The 19,631-nt window shown below is 43.1% G+C and overlaps 1 protein-coding gene across 1 annotated transcript; it reads right to left on the bottom strand.

Annotated features, from left to right (window-relative positions):
- Window positions 1-1,120: 1,120 nt before the first annotated feature.
- Window positions 1,121-16,149, bottom strand: LOC118082808 (uncharacterized). Its single transcript, XM_060272258.1, has 8 exons — window positions 16,126-16,149; window positions 11,375-12,995; window positions 10,183-10,248; window positions 9,196-9,296; window positions 8,341-8,423; window positions 7,910-8,055; window positions 2,816-2,968; window positions 1,121-1,572 (listed from the first exon to the last, which is right to left on the bottom strand). Exons 1-8 carry the CDS (start codon window positions 16,147-16,149, stop codon window positions 1,259-1,261), a joined length of 2,508 nt encoding a protein of 835 aa, XP_060128241.1. The 3' UTR covers window positions 1,121-1,258.
- Between the last annotated feature and the right edge of the window lie 3,482 nt (window positions 16,150-19,631).

Raw genomic sequence — 19,631 nt, 5'->3', positions numbered from 1 at the left:
AGTGTTTCTTACAGTCATAATTATAATATAGGGCGGCACAGAGTTAAATTTTTTAACTTTTTTAATGGTGGTGTGCCTCATGATTATTTTCACGGAACAAGTGTGCCGTGGCCCAAAAAAGGTTGAGAAACACTGGGTTAAATAACTAGTTTTTGGTTTATTAAATACAGTTATATATTACAATTATACATTTTTGTTATTTAAACTATAAATATCACGAAATTATGTTTTTTTTCTCTCGAAGTGACACACCACCTGAGTTATGCTCGGTTTTTTGGTGAATTTTGACACACCAAGCTCAAAAGGTTGCCCATCACTGGCCTAATAAATCATGGCTACACGAAAGACATCACTGATCCTTGAATTCGTGCAAAGGATGTTTAAAACGCAGCAAATTGTTAATTTTTGATAGCACTCTGTTGATTTTATTCTTGCACATGTTTTGATTTCTGAAGATTTATATTTGGGATAAATGAAGATACATGCAGAGGTGATGGAGAGAAGAGAGGGACCAGTGTGAGGCGAGAAAGGGGGACGTGAGAGCTGGGAAGACTCACTTCTTTGTATGTGGATTGAAGATTAAGGTATAATTATGATAGAGGGATATATACATATATATTTGTGTTTTATTATGATTATTACTATTTTTTCTTTTCTTCTCTTTTTCTATTTTCTTGTTCTCTCTCCTCTGTTTCTTGTCTTTTTTATTCTATTTGTTCTAGATGCTATTTTATTGTTTTGTGAAAACTTTAATAATAATCTTGGGGTGGGGGGAATGGCAGGGGATGGGAACCCCCCCCCCTGGTTTACAGACCACAGCATATGCTAAATAAATAGCTGGTGTTGTCTAAGCTACCCACAAACTTTGTTAAAATAAATCAGGATCAACACCTGAATAAACAGGTTGTCTAGAAACAACCCTACAGGCTTTCCATTGCCCCATGCATTTATTTTGACCATTAACCAAGATACAGTACACAATTACACAAAGAGTTTATTAACAGTCATGAACAGAAGTCACATTCATTGCTGCTTATATATAAAGCCAGGCAGAAAATACAGTTGCCCATAAATTGAAGGAAAAAATACTATAAGAGTTACATTTTAATAAAGGTATCAGGGGAAATAGGCAAGGAGTGATAAAAAAATTCTGTAAGAACTGCTACGTAACAAAAAGTTGCATCTACTCACTAACAAGAAATGAAAGGAGATTAATTATGAATTGGGGAAAGGGGGTGTAACTTATATTGCATTTTCTTTATAAACATTCAGACTGCTCAATAGATACTCTGTACGTTTCACTGGGGCTAGTTCTCTGTTGTAAAGGCTGTTCTGGCGACTTGGCTCTGAGTTTTAACAGGCCAGGGTCTAGACTAAGGAGAGGATGGATGTTACTCTGATCAAATGATGTTGCTGTCCCAGGCAAAGCAGCCTCTTGAAAGTGCAAGTCCTTCTTAGTAAATTTATTTTTTACTATGGTGCACAGCACACTGATCACCACTACAAGAGCACAGATGAAAAAAACCGTGGTACCTACAAGAATCTCAGTATAGCGGAACAAGGAGCTAATGCCTGCAAGACAAATAAAACTGCTTTGTTGAACTCATTCTTTCCGAATGCTTTTCGGGCACAAAATTTCCTTCCACATTCAAAAGAGATCAGCCAACACGTTATAGAACAATTCTAGGATTCTAGGAGACCAACATTCACATTTCACGCTCCTCCACACTCAAGAGAGGAGTTAACTATCTTAGAGTGAAGACACAACATTTTTAGAACATAGTAAGGCCGAATTTGGAAGTTCTCTTGCCACACACAGTGCAAACATAACTTGCCCTCTTCTGGAAAATAGAGCCCTGCTTTCTGCAGCATGATGCACAGTTTGAATTTCTTTGTTTAAAAGCAAATCTGGGATAAAGCCCCCTGTCCATTAACACCCATAGGTTACTAACCATCACTTCCTCACACTGCTTAGAGTAGTTTTGCAACTATCAAAATGTTTTGCTGTTTCTTTCTTTATAAGGTCAAGGAAGAACATATAACAGAACATAATGCACATCACACCTGAAACAAAAGGAAGGCAGCTCACACCAAGTGTGAAGCAAAATGCAGGTCTGAAGGCTGAATCAGCGTAAGGCTTGCTGGCACACATGCCTGAATATCTGTCTGTCATGCAAATTGTTAAGGCTAAGCTCACACTATTGAAGAGCTAACCGTGACTGCTTTTTAAACACTGTGTCCACCTTCCTCCATATATTCCCAGGTGATATGAACAGAAGCATAACTACATCAAAGACTTTCAGGAGCCACAGTACAACTAAAAAGGCATAATCTTACTCTGACAGCTTAAGAGGTTGCTACGATAAACTGGCAGGTTGAATTTCCAATGCAAATAGCGTAGTTCTTCTAAGATGGACAATTATTTCAAACTCACCTTCTGTCTGATTCTACAAGATTTACTGTTCATAAGGGGGGGGGGGGGACCCTGCCATAGGATGAGCCCACTCTTGTGCAAGCTGGCTGGGGTTTAAGAAGAGGAACATGCACATCCCACTACAAGCAAGAGAACAGCTTCCAGATTAAGATGTGCACCCAACTGATATCCCATAGAACGAGAAGGGACACCTTCTAATGGTCCAGTGTGTTCTCTGTTTTATTTTGTGATAAGCATTTATATTTTAGTTATGTTAAGCAGCATAACATATTTACTATTATTATTAATTATTTATATTATTATCCTTAAGTATTCTCATTCTAATTCCCAATACTGAATAAATGAATAAATAAATCCCAAAGCAGATTTATAAATACATACCTGTCCGTGGATTATGAAAGCACAGAGTTCCTGGATTTTTTGGAGAACGATCCTCATAACCTTCTTTACATTGACATATATATGTTCCATATCCATTGAGACAGATGGCCTTGTCACCACATAGCCCAATCCCAGAGCTGCATTCATTCACATCTGGCAGGTAGAGAGAGGATAGAATTGTTCTGCAGTAACATGGTTATAAACTTTGAATAGCATGTTTTCAGACTACCAGTCATATAAGCCAAAGCTAACCAATTAAGTAGGAATTTAGTATGCACTGGAAGCTGTCTTACTGCCACTGTAGAAGTGTGCATGCACACGAAAGCTCATACCAAAATAAAAACTTAGTTGGTCTTTAAGGTGCTACTGAAGGAATTTTTTTATTTTACTGCCACTCATTACTTCTGTCTCCCATGGATTGGCAGAATAAACACCAAGACAACACCCTTAAGTCACATAGGTGCAAGGAGAAGCAAGGAGAAAAAGATGTTACACAATCACAGCTAAACAGATATAAACTAGAAACAACTGATACAAGCAATTCTGAAAACAGAGGACAAGTCAAAATAATAAAAATATAAATGAAAATGTTGGGGTATGCAATGCTATGGCATTCCATATGTATGGAACAAAATAGATTTTCCTTAAGCTTTGGCTTCTCCTGATGTTAAGGATTAGTCTTTGCATGCACAAAGCTTTTATTAGCCAGCTACCTTTGTAGATATGAGCACTACATGCAGCATTTGAAATATTAAAGGTAAAGTAAAGGGACCCCTGACCATTAGGTCAGTCGTGACCGACTCTGGGGTTGCACGCTCATCTCGCATTATTGGCCGAAGGAGCCGGCGTACAGCTTCCAGGTCATGTGGCCAGCATGACAAAGCCGCTTCTGGCAAACCAGAGGAGCACATGGAAACGCCGTTTACCTTCCCGCTATAGCGGTTCCTATTTATCTACTTGCATTTTGATGTGCTTTCGAACTGCTAGGTTGGCAGGACCTGAGACCAAGCAACAGGAGCTCACCCCGTCACAGGGATTCGAACCGCCGACCTTCTGATCAGCAAGCCCTAGGCTCAGTGGTTTAACCCACAGCGCCACCTGGGTGGGTATTATAGCTGATTAATTTCCCACCTGGGTGGGTATTATAGCTGATTATAATACCCACCTGGGTGGGTATTATAGCTGATTAATTTCCCATCTTCTCCTCTTCTTCACCTCTTTCATTATGCATTTAAAAAAATCCCCTCCCACTTTTCCTGTAGCATTCATTCTATGGTACCCCACCCCACGCCCAGCTCTTTCACTCACAATGATCACCTCATGGTTAAGCATGTGGAATTTGCTGCCAAGGAGTGTGGTGGAGTCTCCTTCTTTGGAGGTCTTTAAACTTGACGGCCATCTGTCAGGAATGCTTTAATGGTGTTTCCTGCTTGGCAGTGGGTTGGACTGGATGGCCCTTGTGGTCTCTTCCAACTCTATGTGCTCGGAAACGTACTGGGAGCCAATGTAGATCTTTCAAGACCGGTGTTATGTGGTCTCGGCAGCCGCTCCCAGTCACCAGTCTAGCTGCCGCATTCTGGATTAGTTGTAGTTTCCGAGTCACCTTCAAAGGTAGCCCCACGTACAGCGCATTGCAGTAGTCCAAGTGGGAGATAACTAGAGCATGCACCACTCTGGCTAGACAGTCTGCAGGCAGGTAGGGTCTCAGCCTGCGTACCAGATGGAGCTGATAGACAGCTGCCCTGGACACAGAATTGACCTGCGCCTCCATGGACAGCTGTGAGTCCAAAATGACTCCCAGGCTGCGCACCTGGTCTTTCAGGGACACAGTTACCCCATTCAGAACCAGGGAATCCTCCACACCTGCCCGCCTCCTGTCCCCCACGAACAGTACTTCTGTCTTGTCAGGATTCAATCTCAATCTGTTAGCCGCAATCCATCCTCCAACCGCCTCCAGGCACTCACACAGGACCTTCACTGCCTTCACTGGTTCTGATTTGAAAGAGAGGCAGAGCTGGGTATCATCCGCATACTGATGAACACCCACCCCAAACCCCCTGATGATCTCTCCCAGTGGCTGCATGTAGAAGTTAAAAAGCATGGGGGAGAGGACAGAACCCTGAGGCACCCCACAAGTGAGAGCCCAGGGGTCTGAACACTCACCCCCCACCACCACTTTCTGAACACGGCCCAGGAGGAAGGAGCGGAACCACTGTATAACAGTGCCCCCAGCTCCCAACCCCTCTAGACGGTCCAGAAGGATGTTATGGTCAATGGTGTCAAAAGCTGCTGAGAGATCCAGCAGGACTAGGAAGCAGCTCTCACCTTTGTCCCTAGCCCACCGGAGATCATCAACCAGTGCAACCAGGGCAGTTTCAGTCCCATGATGAGGCCTGAATCCTGACTGGATGGGATCCAAATGGTCCGCTTCTTCCAGGCGTGCCTGGAGTTGTTCAGCAACCACTCGCTCAATCACCTTGCCCAAGAATGGAAGATTTGAGACTGGGCGATAGTTGACCATATTGGCTGGGTCCAAAGATGCTTTTTTAAGAAGCAGTTTAATAACCACCTCTTTCAGCAGGTCTGGGAAGGCTCCCTCACAGAGGGAAGCATTCACCACCCTGCAGAACCCATCGCCCAGCCCTTCCCGGCTCTCCTTTATTAGCCAGGATGGGCAAGGATCAAGGAGACAGGTGTTTAGTTTCACTAGTCCAAGCAGCCTGTCCACATCCTTGGAGGTAACAGATTGAAATTGATCCCATGAATCGCGACTAGACAGGGCTCCAGCACTCTCCCGCCCCGGCCCTGCTCCCACGGTGGAGTCTACCTCCCTCTGAATCTGAGCGACTTTATCTGCAAAAAACTTTGCAAAAGCATTGCAGGAGATATTGGGGTCCCTACCAGGCCCAGATGACAAAGGTGGTTCAGATAGATTGCGAACCACCTGGAAGAGTCTCCTGCTGCTGTTTTCTGCAGATGCGATAGAAACGGTGAAGAAGGTCCTCTTCGCCGTCGCCATTGCCACTTGGTAGGCTCGAAGTTGAGCTCTAGCCCGTGTTTGGTCGGATTCATAATGAGTTTTCCGCCACCGGCGCTCTAGCCGTCTCAACGACTGTTTCATCACCCTCAGCTCCGGGGAAAACCACGGGGCTGTCCGGGCTCCATGCAATCGGAGAGGGCGCTTCGGAGCCAAACAGTCAATAGCCCTGGTTAACTCCACATTCCAGCGGGCCACCAGGGAATCGGCTGAAAGGCCATCAACATGGGATAAGACATCCCCTACCACTCTCTGGAAACGATTTGGATCCATTAAGTGGCGGGGGCGGACCATCCAAATAGGTCCCACCTCCCTGCAGAGGGGAAGGGTCGCACAGAAGTCCAGTTGCACTCAGATTTCTTTAATAGACCGCCCCTTTTCTGTGATGTATGATATACTGGGGAAGGGTTGTGGTCCTGGGCTACACCCTTTCTCTAATGTATTATGATACTTCTGGGGGTGGCTCTGATTGGAGGGGGGGATTTTAAATTGTCTATATAGGGGCAGGCGGGCTTTTGTTCTGGGTCTTTCCTCCTATGTGAGAGAGAAAATCACCCTGTTGCAACAGTCAGTAAAGATCAAGCTTACTAGCTGCTTTGCTTCTCAATATTCTCCGGTCGGCCTCTGTTATTTATTCCTACCGATGGAGAACCTACAAAAGACTATGCAAGAGCTCTTATGTACCCCATAAGGGAATAAGGCCAGATTTGCTTATAACAAAATGCATAGTGCAACTGGGTCATGGACATTGAGGGGATAACCCATAGTCTTCATGAACGTGGTTTCAACAATGACTTGCTTTCGAGCAGGACCTGTCATTGTAAAATAAAGTGCTAGAAGCCCAAGGCGAATGTGCTTCAAACTCCATGAGGGGAAGGCAAATGGAGAAACAAGATGATGTGGAGAGAAGCAACTGTTGGGAAGAAGAGTTTGGATTTGATATCTTGCTTTATCACTACCCTAAGGAGTCTCAAAGCGGCTAACAATCTCCTTTCCTAGTTACAGGTAGGTAGCTGTTTTGGTCTGAGTCGAAGCAAAATAAAAAAATTCCTTCAGTAGCACCTTAAAGACCAACTAAGTTTTTATTTTGGTATGAGCTTTCATGTGCATGCTTTCGTGTGTATCTGAAGAAGTGTGCATGCACACAAAAGCTCATACCAAAATAAAAACTTAGTTGGTCTTTAAGGTGCTACTGAAGGAATTTTTTATTTTGCTTCAATCTCCTTTCCCTTCCTCTCCCACAACAAACACTCTGTGAGGTGGGTGGGGCTGAGAGACTTCAAAGAAGTCTGACTAGCCCAAGGTCACCCAGCAGCTGCATGTGAAGGAGCAGATACACAAACCAGGTTCACCAGATTACAAGTCTACCACTCTTAACCACTACACCACACTGACTCTCAGTGGGAAAGAGTTACACATGCCACCTAATGGCTTCCCTGCTCCAAATTTTCCCCTCTTGAAGAGAAAAGCAGGTATTAGGTTTTTGTTGTATGCTGTAGACTAGAGTTATGTGGATCAAACTGTATGCAATACTTGGATTGCATCCTTCAACTGATATAAACTAGAATGAAGTTTCAGTCCCATTTGATGCCATGTAATCAACTTATAAATTGATTTGGGAGACACTGACACAATGTTAAGGTGTAATTCAACATCACACTATTACAATCGGTCTGTCCGCAAAAGCACTTTTGCTTGCATGATGGAACAATCGCCCCCTGTTTGCTGTTCTGGGGGATCTCCTGACCCCCCAAGCCTATTTGAGAGAAGCCCTCTTGTGCTGGCTCTCATTACTGCAATTGTTCAGTTGAATCCAGCCGTATGTGATCAGCTTAATTTTCTGTGGCTTAAAGGGTTTTTCTTTCCTCCTGCCTTCACTGATGCAAAAATAGCAAGCCCAGAATTTTATTCACTGAATGATTAAAGTTTCTTTTTTAGCTAGTGATAGGAAGACCTGTGGAATGTTTTCCTCATCACTCCCCCATCCCAGACCTCCCCATCTCTATCTAACTTGTTATTTTATACCACCCATAAATAGTGTAACTCTTTTTACACACCTCTCACCACAACTGTCTGAACCTTGCCATCTTCCACAGATGCTCCACCAAGGTCTTCCAGTTGCAAATGCAATAAGTGAGATATATTCTTTTCTTCTGGTGTTAGATGGAGCCAGAACATGAATATCAGGTTCGGGCCATTTTGTCTACATATAAAAATGGAAATATTAATTTCAAATGAGTGAGTACATTAACACTTCCCTTCTCTAGTAGCTGAGCGCATATAATAAAGGTAATTATCTCAGCTTGGGAATAAGAAGACAGAAGGCAAGTTGAAGGTTTACTACAGAGAAAGAAGGAAGAAGGGTTGGAAATAATATCGTTGGCTTTTCCTCATTAAGTGCAACTGATAAAGAATAGCACACAAATTCATGGTGCTTTAAACCAAGTTTGTTACCATTTTAGGGCAATCTATAGCTTAGCTGACATACCTATCAGTTTCTTCTTTCCTTATAATTTCCTTTAACTTGACTTCCTTGACTTTGATTGAGAAGAGTTTCATTTTCTCTTGTACCTGGAAAAAAATACCCAACTGTGGGTTTATATTACAGATAACCAATGGTTAAATCAATGGCAACTGAAAGAAAGGCGCCCATCGCATAATTAATAGCCTGTTAAAAATAACAACAAAACCTCACCCAGGTATGGTGGATCTCAATTTTTCCTACTATGGGCCAATTATGCTAGTATATGTAATATAAAAATAGTATTTTGTTTTTATATATTTACTTCAAGTATTTCAAAATAACATTGCACCTGTAATAAATATGTATTATATATCTATTATATCTCTTCAATATGTTTCCACTCTTCTTTCCCTTCTTCTAACTCACAAAATTCTTATTCCATTTCTCAATATCAACATCTCTTAGTCACTCTGAATCTCTTTCACAAAAACTCCCCATACATTGCTTGCCTCTTATTATTCCAAAATAATGAATGCTCACCATTTCCCCAAAGATGTCTGTTTCCTTGTGTGCCTTCTGGTGAATCTGTGTGCTTCCATTTTATTCATCACCAAAAGGTGAAAACCCAAGCTTTCTGCTGTCTTTAATTTGTTTGAATACCCATGTGCTAGCTGTGCAGTTTGAAAAATTATTAAACTCATTTTGTGGAACTGACATGATACCAGCATCAATATGATGTGCCACAGGCGAGGTGTGCCCCCACCTCAAAAATAAAGAACTAAAACTGAGGACTTGAAGCTACTCTATTAAAAGGACTGACATATAGCATTACAAACACAATCGGCTTTACCATACAACCAGTGCCATTTGTTTTCTTACCTGACTCTTAATAGAGTCTATGAGAGCTTTTTCCAACTCACTTCCAATGGGAGAGCTCCATGCTTTGTTTTCTATACCAAAACTTATTTCAAACAGAAGATCTGCAGAAGACCCAAAGATTGCCAAAGTACAGTGAAGATACAGAAAATAGCAGAGCAATACCTACAGCTTGCCACATCGTGTTTAAAGCTAACAGCCCCCTAAGCCAGTGTGGTATAGTGGTTAAGATGTCAGACTAGGAGGTGGGATACCAGGGTTCAAATCCACACCCAGCCATGAAGCTCATTGGGTGACCTTAGGCCAGTCACTGTCTCTCAGGTGGACCTACCTCACAGGGTTGTTGTGGGAATTAAATGAGAAGGAAAAGCATGTATATCACCTTGAGCTCCTTGGAGGGAAAGGTGGGATATAAATGCCGTAAATTAATAAGCACAAAGGAAAGTGTTCCCTGCCCCCAAAGGGCCTACTTGCAGCATGAGTATCATTTATTTAACAGTCAGTGTGTTGTTTCAGGTCACCCAACCATTTAAAGGATCTACATTGGCTCCCAGCGCTGACCATTAAACAGCCTTGGCCCAGTATACACGAAGGAGCGTCTCCACCCCCATCGTTCAGCCTGGACATGGAGGTCCACCTCCAAAGGCCTTCTGGCAGAAGTGAAGCTACAGCGAACCAGGCAGAGGGCCTTCTTGGTAGTGGTACCCTCCTTGTGGAATGCCCTCCCATGAAAGGTCAAGGAGATAAACAACTACACAACTTTGCAAAGACATCTGAAGGCAGCCCTGTATAGGGAGGTTTTAATGCTTGATGTTTTGTTATGTTATTATATCTGTTGGAAGCCACCCAGAGTGGCTGGGGCAACCCAGTCAAATGGGTGGGGTACAAATAAAATAATAGTAGTAGTAGTAATAGTAATAATTCTACACTGGGAAAGCAAGTTTTTTAAAAGTTCTTCCACCCTTGAGGAAGGGGATATGGAAACATTACCTCCAGGATTGTGCTCTGATTCCAGTACAAAATTATTGTCATGGGGCTTCAAAACAGAATCCCTCTCTATGGAAGAAAGACAACGGAAAAATATCAATCTAGTATCTGGAACATGAGAGTTCTAGTGCAATGCCCATAAACACCACCAAGTCAAAAGTGTATCTGACTCACATGTACATACCGTACAGTTTATTGTAAAATAATCCCCCCCCATAGCCCCATATGCAATATGTGGAATGAAAATACACTTTATGCTTGCACACATGTTTATATGCACAAGTAAAACATTTTTCACTGAACACAAGACACCTGACAGCCTTCAGAGAATTGGGGGCATTTGTCTTGTGGTACCCAGGTGGCACTGTGGGTTAAACCACTGAGCCTAGGGCTTGCTGAACAGAAGGTCGGCGGTTCGAATCCCTGTGAAGGGGTGAGCTCCCATTGCTCAGCCCCAGCTCCTGCCAACCTAGCAGTTCGAAAGCACCTCAAAAGTGCAAGTAGATAAATAGGAACCGCTACAGCGGGAAGGTAAACGGCGTTTCCATGTGCTCCTCTGGTTTGCCAGAAGCGGCTTTGTCATGCTGGCCACATGACCTGGAAGCTATACGCCGGCTCCCTCGGCCAATAATGCGAGATGAGCGCGCAACCCCAGAGTTGGTCACGACTGGACCTAATGGTCAGGGGTCCCTTTACCTTTACCTTAAAGATTTAACAAATGGATTGTGGCATAGTCTTTTGTGGACTAGAATATCAGTTGGTAGGCGAATATAGACACAAACACAAAGAAAATGAGAGAGAGGGAAAACATGGTGTTTTGTCAAACAGTAGGGTTCCATTTTAAAAAAAAAACACACTTAAATGAAAACAGTACAGTGAAAATTCTGCAAAGGAAGAGCAGCGACCATTCATAATAAAAATGACTGACCAGTAATGAATGAGTGAGGGAAATCCAATGTGTGAAGCAGCTCGGATTTAGAGTGACAATTTTGTTTCATCTGCTAACAGTTACTGACTCCCCCTCCTATATCAAACACTAGAAAAAGCTGAAAATCATACACTGCTCAGTGGAGTTAAGCCAGATTTCCCGAAACACACAGGCTAGCAAGGATTTCTTCTGTACTTCCCCCAATTAGCTCCGTGCATTTACCAGCCTTAGTTGATAGATAAGCAGTTGAGAGGTAACAAGACTTACCATAGGAATTATTCTCTGCTTTCAATGAAGTTTTATGACTTGACACCTGATCAGAAGGTGAGTAGAGAGGATTTGGGTTTGTGGGCTTCTTTTGCAGTCGCTCTATGTATCTGGTTACTGGATCGTTGAGAGACGAAGTAGAAACTGCCTCTACTTGGGTACCTTTTGAGTTCTTTGAGGGAACAGCCTGGAAATTTGTAGCTGTAGTGGTTGTAGAGCCCAAGAGTTTCCTATTAAGCATCCTTAGTGAAGGAGCAGGCAGCACATTAGAGTACCCTACAGTGGTCAGATAAGTTTTTGGCTTGGCTGTAGGAATGTTTGGCATTTCTGTAGTGAGCTGCTCTGCTCCACGAGGTTCATTTTTCCCTGCAGCAGTAGTCACTGCTATGTACTTATTACTGTTGCCATTCTCTTCTCCATAGGCTTGATGGTCCCTCTGCTCTCCTGTAAATACTTCCTTCAGTTCCAAGTGTTGAAATTCCATTTCATCCATGATTTTCCTGGAGAACTCAGAATTAGCCTGCAGTGGGTGAGGAACCTCTTCTTGCTTCTTCTCTGGGATACTTTTAGGAGGTGAAACTGGAGTTCTCTGATCTTCCATGAACATTTGTGGAAAAGTAGTGCCACTCAAGGCAGATGTTCCAAATATTGTTCTCCCAGTATTGTTCATGTATCCTGGCTCCCTGCGTGTGGTTATATGCCCACTATTTTGAAGAGTGACAGATTCAGTGGCAGTTCCATGACCTTTCACTGCCACCGATTTTGTCACCATTCTGACCTTTTGGGACACACGTCGTGTGGCTGAAGAGGCAATTGGCTTGTACATAACTGCTTTTTCTTCATTCTCAATACTGCTTGATTCTAAGACTAGAGTTTTATTGAAGTTGATGGAAGAGGTTTCACTCCCATTCCTCATGTCAACAATAGATGACTTAGCAACATGAATCCTCTTTATATCAAGAGGTTTCAAGGTAACTTTTTTTTTGGTTTTCAAGAGAGAAACTGTAGGCTCTAGGAATGATTCTAAGCTTGTAGCCTTGCCATTTCCCCACCATCTCTCTTTACTAGTCGCAGGAAGCCCATTTTCGCTGCTAAGCTTTCTGCTAGTGTTTGCAAAATCCATTATTACAGAGTTGGGAGAAAGTCCAGCACCGCTGTTAGATTTCACAACTGGCCTTTCACCACCAGTAAAAGTTTCATAATCTTCAAATACATAATACCGTCCTTTAAAATGTTTATGACTATGGTTGTGAGAAGACATTGTTGACAAAAACACTATATGGACAGCCACAGCCTGTGCAGCAAACACCAAAGTACCATGGTTTCTGCATGCATAAGTTATTTTGCTTTCAACACTCGACAAGGCTCCTTGGAATATGACCTTATCCTGATTTTCTTCACATTGTGAATTCCCTTCAAATCCTTCAATGTAAATCAAGATGTGCTTGTGAGGACCAGCCCAGATAGTCCAATTGCACCAGCTGTTGCCCGAAATCCTGCTCAGATCTGGAGGAGAAAAAGTTCCAGCATCACCCTCCAAGACAGCGTGGCAACTTGTTACAGGAAGATACACCAGCAGCCAAGGGAATCCCAGTTCTGTAGGTGGAAGATGAAAGAAGGTCTACAATCACCATCACTTTGGGCTCATCCATACTTCTGCTTGTCCCAGGCCTAGAAAGCATGGATCCAATGGGTTTTCTGCTTTTCCTATGCTTTCTTGGCACAGGTCTGAGTGGTTTTGCCTTTGTCCCACCATTTTCCTCCTGAAAACCTGCTCTTTCATGCTAATCAGAACAGATGGCAATTTGTGGAAAAAAACCAACAATTGCCATTTGTTCCAATTCAGCACTAAACTGCGGGTTTCCCCAGGGGGTAATGGCAGAACAAATGGAAGTTTGGATGTTTTGAGACTATAATTCCCATCATCCCTGACCACTGGTCCTGTTAGCTAGGGTTGATGGGAATTGTAGTTCCAAAACATCTGGCGGGCCGGAGTTTGCCTTTGCCTGGTTTATTGCATTAGAAGAGTGGCAATAAAATTGCTAGCACATTTGCAAAGCTAAGTAGGGACTGGTCTGGTTTCAAACTGGATGGGGAACCATGTTTTGAGATTCCTGCATTGCAGGGGATTGGACTAGATGACCCTTGGTGTCCCTTCCAATTCTACAATTCCATGAGTCTATGAGATACATTTTTTCCTTGTTAATGATCCACTACATAAATTGTATAGCTTCATCTTTATGCATTTTACACTTGAGAAGAGTTACAGTACTTTGAAATACAAGACAAACTAGGGGACACCCAAATACCCTGGCTAATATACAACCAACTGCATCCCTTCTTAAACAATCCAGCAGTAAAATCAGCAGCTACTAGGCCAGTGATGGGCAACCTTTTGAGCTTGGTGTGTCAAAATTCGCCAAAAAACCGAGCATAACTTGGGTGGTGTGTCACTTTGAGAAAAAAAACATAATTTCATGATATTTATAGTTTAAATAACAAAAATGTATAATTGTAATGTATAACTGCATTTAATAAACCAAAAACTAGTTATTTAACCCAGTGTTTCTCAACCTTTTTTGGGCCACGGCACACTTGTTCCGTGAAAATAATCATGAGGCACACCACCATTAAAAAAGTTAAAAAAATTAACTCTGTGCCGCCCTATATTATAATTATGACTGTAATTATTTAACTAATTATTTAACCAAACCAAACCAAAAAACCCTTATTTATCACAAAGTGCCCAGAGTTGTTGAGCTTTTTGGGGGGAGCTGCTGACCAAAGTTTTGGAAGGTTTTTTGGGGGTGCAAAAGTTGCTTTGCTTTTAGGGGGGATGCCCCAAAGCTGCTGCACTTTTTGGGGGGAAAGGGAACAGAAATAAATGACGAATAATACCTTCACTGGAACTAACACGCAGCACCGACATAGTTTGCCAAAGCGCCAAAAAAACCAGCACAGAAAGGGTTAAAAAACCAATCTCTGACGCAACTTCCGGTGCTGTGCCGCTGCTGATCCTGCATTTTTCAGTGGGAGACTTGGCAGGTATGCACCAGACCCTGCTCAGCCTTGCAAATGTGCTAGCAGTTTTACTGCTACACCACTAGGAGGCTTAAATAATGATAAAAAAGGAGCAATGCAAAAATTCTTGGCGTTTATTCAATGCTTTGAGCATCTGGAAGCACTTCATACATTGTATTAGTTATGCTTCCAGCAATCAGGCCAGGCAGTTTGGCGTTCTACCTGAATTGCAGTATACCCGTACTGCTCACAGGCGAACTATAGGTCTACAATAGACAGAGAGAGACAGCACAAAAGATCTGCTCAGACAAGCTCCCCCTGCCCCTCAACACACACCCCAGAAGCAAACTGCTGATGTTGACAGATCACTGGTTGGGGAACAAGTGGAAGCCTGCCTGAGTTTAGGTAACTTCAAAATAATGGACACACCTTGAGAGGTAACACAACTGCTGAACAGGACAAAGGTGGCTTGCGATTTGCCCGTTTTCAAGGCAAGAGAAAACATTTCTGAAGATTTATCACAGGGCCACTTCACACATCCTTTCCAGAGATCAAACAACTCCACATCATCCAGGATTAAGAATGAAGCTGAAAAATCATTTTATTTTACTTCTCGGCATATACATGCAGTTGGCATGTATGTCAAAAGCCAACAGCGCTTGCTCCTTGGTGCTGACTGGAGGCCACTGTTGTGGTTCTGACACTAATCTTCTGACACCAACCAGTCAATCATTGTGCCAAAATGGACAAAATCTCCTGAGGAAAATGTTGGAAGTTTGTATTTCCTATCCCATTTGCTGTAAGCTATCAAAAGCACAAATACAACTTTCTGAGAACTATAGGTAGTCGATCAGGGTTATATGTTTCAGAAGTAACAGCCTCCATCTTCTTGCATCTGAGCCATCACATCAAGTAATGGGATTTGCTTGGCTTGACTTCTCCTTCTTAGGCTCTGTTTGCAGCTTCAAGGCACTGAACCCAACACCTCCCTCCCAAGTGCTCCCATCACAGAGTCCAGGGATGTGGTGCTACAGCCCCTCCAGTTCCTCAGTTAATCTGAATCTTCTCATTGCTCAGCTGCAAAGTTCATAACCTATGTAGCTGAGCCTGAAATATTGGCTTGAGGAAAACTGGCAAAGCATAAATCAAATCACAGAATCCCACTGGTGGTCATCTGAGGGGCATGAAAATACCAGATCTGCAAAATTCAAAGAACACCCTAAAGCTGGAAAAAAGAGAGGCAGCTGTTTCTGCCATGAGAGTGATGTGATACTTTAGAAATAAACATAATGCAAATACTGCCCTGTGGGCACTTGTGCATTTAAAGTGTGGGGGATACAAAACACAAAACAAACACACCACCTATCCTTCCCAGATTTAAAACAGGGACTGGAAATTTCTCTAGCAGTTCTCCCTCTTTGTTTTAGCAGAGCCCAACCCTGGGGCTTAGTCAGGAAGAACAACAGCAGCAGAAATCCATTGCTCACAGGCTCCTTGACCTGCCCCATTCGCCATCCTGGAAGGAAGACAACTACCGGTAGCCTCTACGGATTACATTACCATTGGAATCATCCCTTTGGTATTGAGCGTACCTTGCAGCCATACTGCCCTCCCCCCCCCCAAGTTCCAAAGTACACAAATCCCAACAATACTTGTGCACAGTACAAAATTGCTGTCAAACCCATGAATGAGTCACCTTGCTCCTTCAGACTGTCCATTTTAAAGCTCACCTGGTTTTGATTCCTGAGATCCATTAAGACTTGTGTCTGCCTAAAAAGAAAACCAAGGGATTTGCTCTTATTATCATGCAAGTATAGCACAGATACAAGCGCTCTTACTCACAGTCATTCCAGGGCTCGCTGCTTATTAAGTGCCAAAATCCCATTAACTCTGGGAAGTGCACAGTTTACTTTACAGAGGAAATGGTGTGTTTATTTAACATATATGGCTATTTCTATCAGAGGTACATGGGATATAAATGGAAGAATGAGGCACTTACATGAAGCCCTCTTGGGGCAAGATGTGTTTTGACTTGGCACTTAGGACAACACCAATACTCACCCATTCATCATGTTTTCCTACATCAAAGTTTGGCGTAGGGGAACCCCTGGAAGCTTGATTAGTAGTATCCTTCCCTAATGAGCAAGAGCAAAGCAAAAGAAGAAATAATGCCAGTGGAAAAAGCAACTTCATCATAAAGTTTTACCAAGCCCCTCCATTAAATATCTCCCCAGTTGCTCCTTTCCTAAGCCATTCAGTGTCTGCTACAGCTGCTTCACTCGCTCTCTCTCACTTTTCAAGGCCAGCCATTTACGAATTCTCCCTCCACCCAAAGGCACTCTATTATCCAATCAGATTACAAGGTGCCAAGTAGCACTAATTAAATACTTGAGGGCTCACTTGTTTGCATGTTTACTTAGAAGTAAGTTTCACTTTGCTTAATACTCCCAAGAAATAAGTTTGCAGACAGATGTGGGTAGATGGTGTTTGCTAGCTGTGGACTGTACTAAGTTGTTGTAAAACATGCCTTTAAATTTGATAATAAAGATTGTTCCTACCCTGTTTCTCATATTTTAAGACATACCCATAAAATAAGCCATAGCAGGATTTTTAAGCATTCAAGGAATATAAGCCATACCCCGAAAATAAGACATAGTGATAGGCGCAGCAGCAATGCCGGCCGTGGCAGGAGGAGGAGGAAAAAAATAAGACATCCCTTGAAAATAAGCCTTAGTGTGTTTTTTTGAGGAAAAAATAAATATAAGACATGTCTTATAATATGAGAAACACGGTATTTATACCATTCCCAGAGAAGGTTCATGAGGCATCTGCTCTGTATTCTTTTTGGTACCAAGCAAATCATTGGGGGTGGTGGGATACCCTGGGCTTTTTAAGGGCTTTTAATAGATTGTGTGTGTCTTCCTAAAGTTTTAAAGTCCTACCTGGTGCTCTTATTGATGCATCTCTCATGTGATGTGTTTTATATTGCTTTATATTAACCATTTTATGTACATGATGCCACGAAGTGAACTTCAGTCATGGGGTGGCATAGAAATATTGTTAATAAATAAAATACATGTTTATTCAGGAAATAAATACTTCCCTAAAGAAAATCCCATGGAGTTAAATGGCATTCTCAACGACTACATAGTATTAGACTTAGTATGAATTTGAAGTCAAATAATAGAATAATGTCTGACACACATAAGGCCAATAAACCTAAGATTTCCCAAACCCATGTTGGTAAGTTTCAGCACAGCACTTACCACAACAGCCCCACCTTTTAAATGGTGCATTATTAGTACCAAAAAAGCTTTGAAAGGATATAAAGCTTGTCCTCTAGCTCCCTCTGGTGGCTATGTGTTGTTTTAGCACCAGAGAAAGCAGGCAGCTGAATGGGCAAAGCACCACCAGATGTCATTTCCCAAGAAATCAGTATGCTCCCTACTTAAACATTAAATGAGAATATTGTTTTCATGCTCCTGGATTACTTCCCACCAAATTATGTATATGTCAAGTGTATTAACATTTTTTTAAAAAAAACAAAAACAAAACTGGCTAATTATGTTTCAGTGCATTTATTATTTCCTAACAAGAAATGCAACTTGCAATATAGTACAACTTAGTAGCTGACTGATCAAAATTGTATTCTTACAACATTTAGTGGGGCTGATTTCAAACACACTTCAAGAGGATTCTTGTGCCTTGAACAGCTGAGCAAGTAGCAGCAATTCAGCCAGGCAGCCTTTTCTTGGCAGATGAAGGCCCGGGGAGTTTTCTTTGCCTATTACCTCTCTTCATGCAAGCAGTAACAGTAGGAAAGCCTATTGAATTCAATGGGGCCTGCTCCTAGGTAAGTGGGGTTCAGAATGCAGCCTAGGCTAGCTGAACCTGCATTCCACTGAAAACAATGGGGAAAAGTTGGTCATGACTTAAATGCCAGTTCAGCTAATAGTATGGAGTGTTAGAAAATTGTTGGCAACTTTAATTAAATATCCTTAGGCTCCAATTTAATGTGCTTACCTGGGAGCAAGCCCCAGTTGACCACAAGCCTAAATACCAAAGCAGCTCTCCGGATTGCCTGGCCCCTTGTTGCTGTTCAGGGACAGCACGTGGAAGAAGACACTCATGCACAAAGGTTGGAAATAAAAGTATCAGCTCAGCCACCTAGAGGGCTATGGGCTCCTCACTACCTCTCAGCCTGAGCTCAGGCAGCTGGTGCAAATAGAGAGTCTTGGATCCATGGGCAGATGCTGCTTCTGTTCATGGAGCAAATGCCAGGTGATAGAAGAAAAGGGATGTCTTGTCAATTGAAAAGTGCCACTGAGGTGATAAGAATACTTTTACTGATCCTAATCCTGTGGCTTCAGTAGTTGCCTCCTGGGTTTCATCTGCATTCATAAAGACAAAGTGCTTTATATGTGTTACAACACTGTGACACCAGGTGGCGCTGTGGAGCCCTGTTTTTCGCCAACCAGTTAAATGCATTTAACTGAATTGCTTTTTTGATGTGTCTAGATCCAGCCCTGCACTGAAATTAAGCAAGCAAGCAAAGCTTTTTTTCCCCCTGGCATGGACATGAAACGATGAAGAAAATCTCCAGCTGCTAAATTTTCTATGTGTCATGCTACTGTTGAAGGCACAGACCGAAGACAGCAGGAACACAAGCAGCCATATCAAGAGTTGCAGGTTGGAATTTGGCAGCATTGTCTTTTAAGTGTTGACGCTGTGCTCTAGAATATACGAAGTAATAAAAATGAGTCTGATACCTAGCCCTGTTAGCTGGGATTAGGAAGGGTGGCTTCCAAGAATAAGTGAGCCTAGGGCCAGGGGCGTAGCCAGGATGAAAATCAGGGGGGGCAAGGGGCGGGGAGCAAGGGGCGGGGGCGGGGGCGGGGTCACATCGGAGCAGCCCGAAATCGGGCTGCTCCGACTCCCTCCTCCCCCTCCGCGATAGGAAGGGACGAGGGGGAGCCAGGATCAGCCCGAAATCGGGCTGCTCCGACTCCCTCCTGCCCCTCCGCGATAGGAAGGGACGAGGGGGAGCCAGGATCAGCCCGAAATCGGGCTGCTCCGACTCCCTCCCCCCCCTCCGCGATAAGAAGGGACGAGGGGGAGCCAGGATCAGCCCGAAATCGGGCTGCTCCGATCCCCTCCTCCCCCTCTGCAATCGCTGGGGCAGGTGGAGGGAAAGCCCCAGAGCCGCGCAAAGCGGTTGCCTGGCTTTCCCTCCGCC

This window comes from Zootoca vivipara, chromosome 3, assembly GCF_963506605.1.
Source record: "Zootoca vivipara chromosome 3, rZooViv1.1, whole genome shotgun sequence".
NCBI classification, from domain to species: domain Eukaryota; kingdom Metazoa; phylum Chordata; class Lepidosauria; order Squamata; family Lacertidae; genus Zootoca; species Zootoca vivipara.
The sequence above is the reverse complement of the archived record's forward strand: the minus strand, read 5'-3'. Positions and strand labels throughout refer to the sequence as shown.

Coding starts and splice junctions, on each gene's coding strand:
- LOC118082808 (XM_060272258.1), bottom strand. CDS start 16,149: ATGGATCTCAGGAATCAAAACCAG. Junction 10,249..11,374: donor AGCAGAGAATAATTCCTATG/GTAAGTCTTGTT, acceptor TTTCTTCCATAG/AGAGGGATTCTGTTTTGAAG. Junction 2,969..7,909: donor TCAGACAGTTGTGGTGAGAG/GTGTGTAAAAAG, acceptor TCTACCTGCCAG/ATGTGAATGAATGCAGCTCT.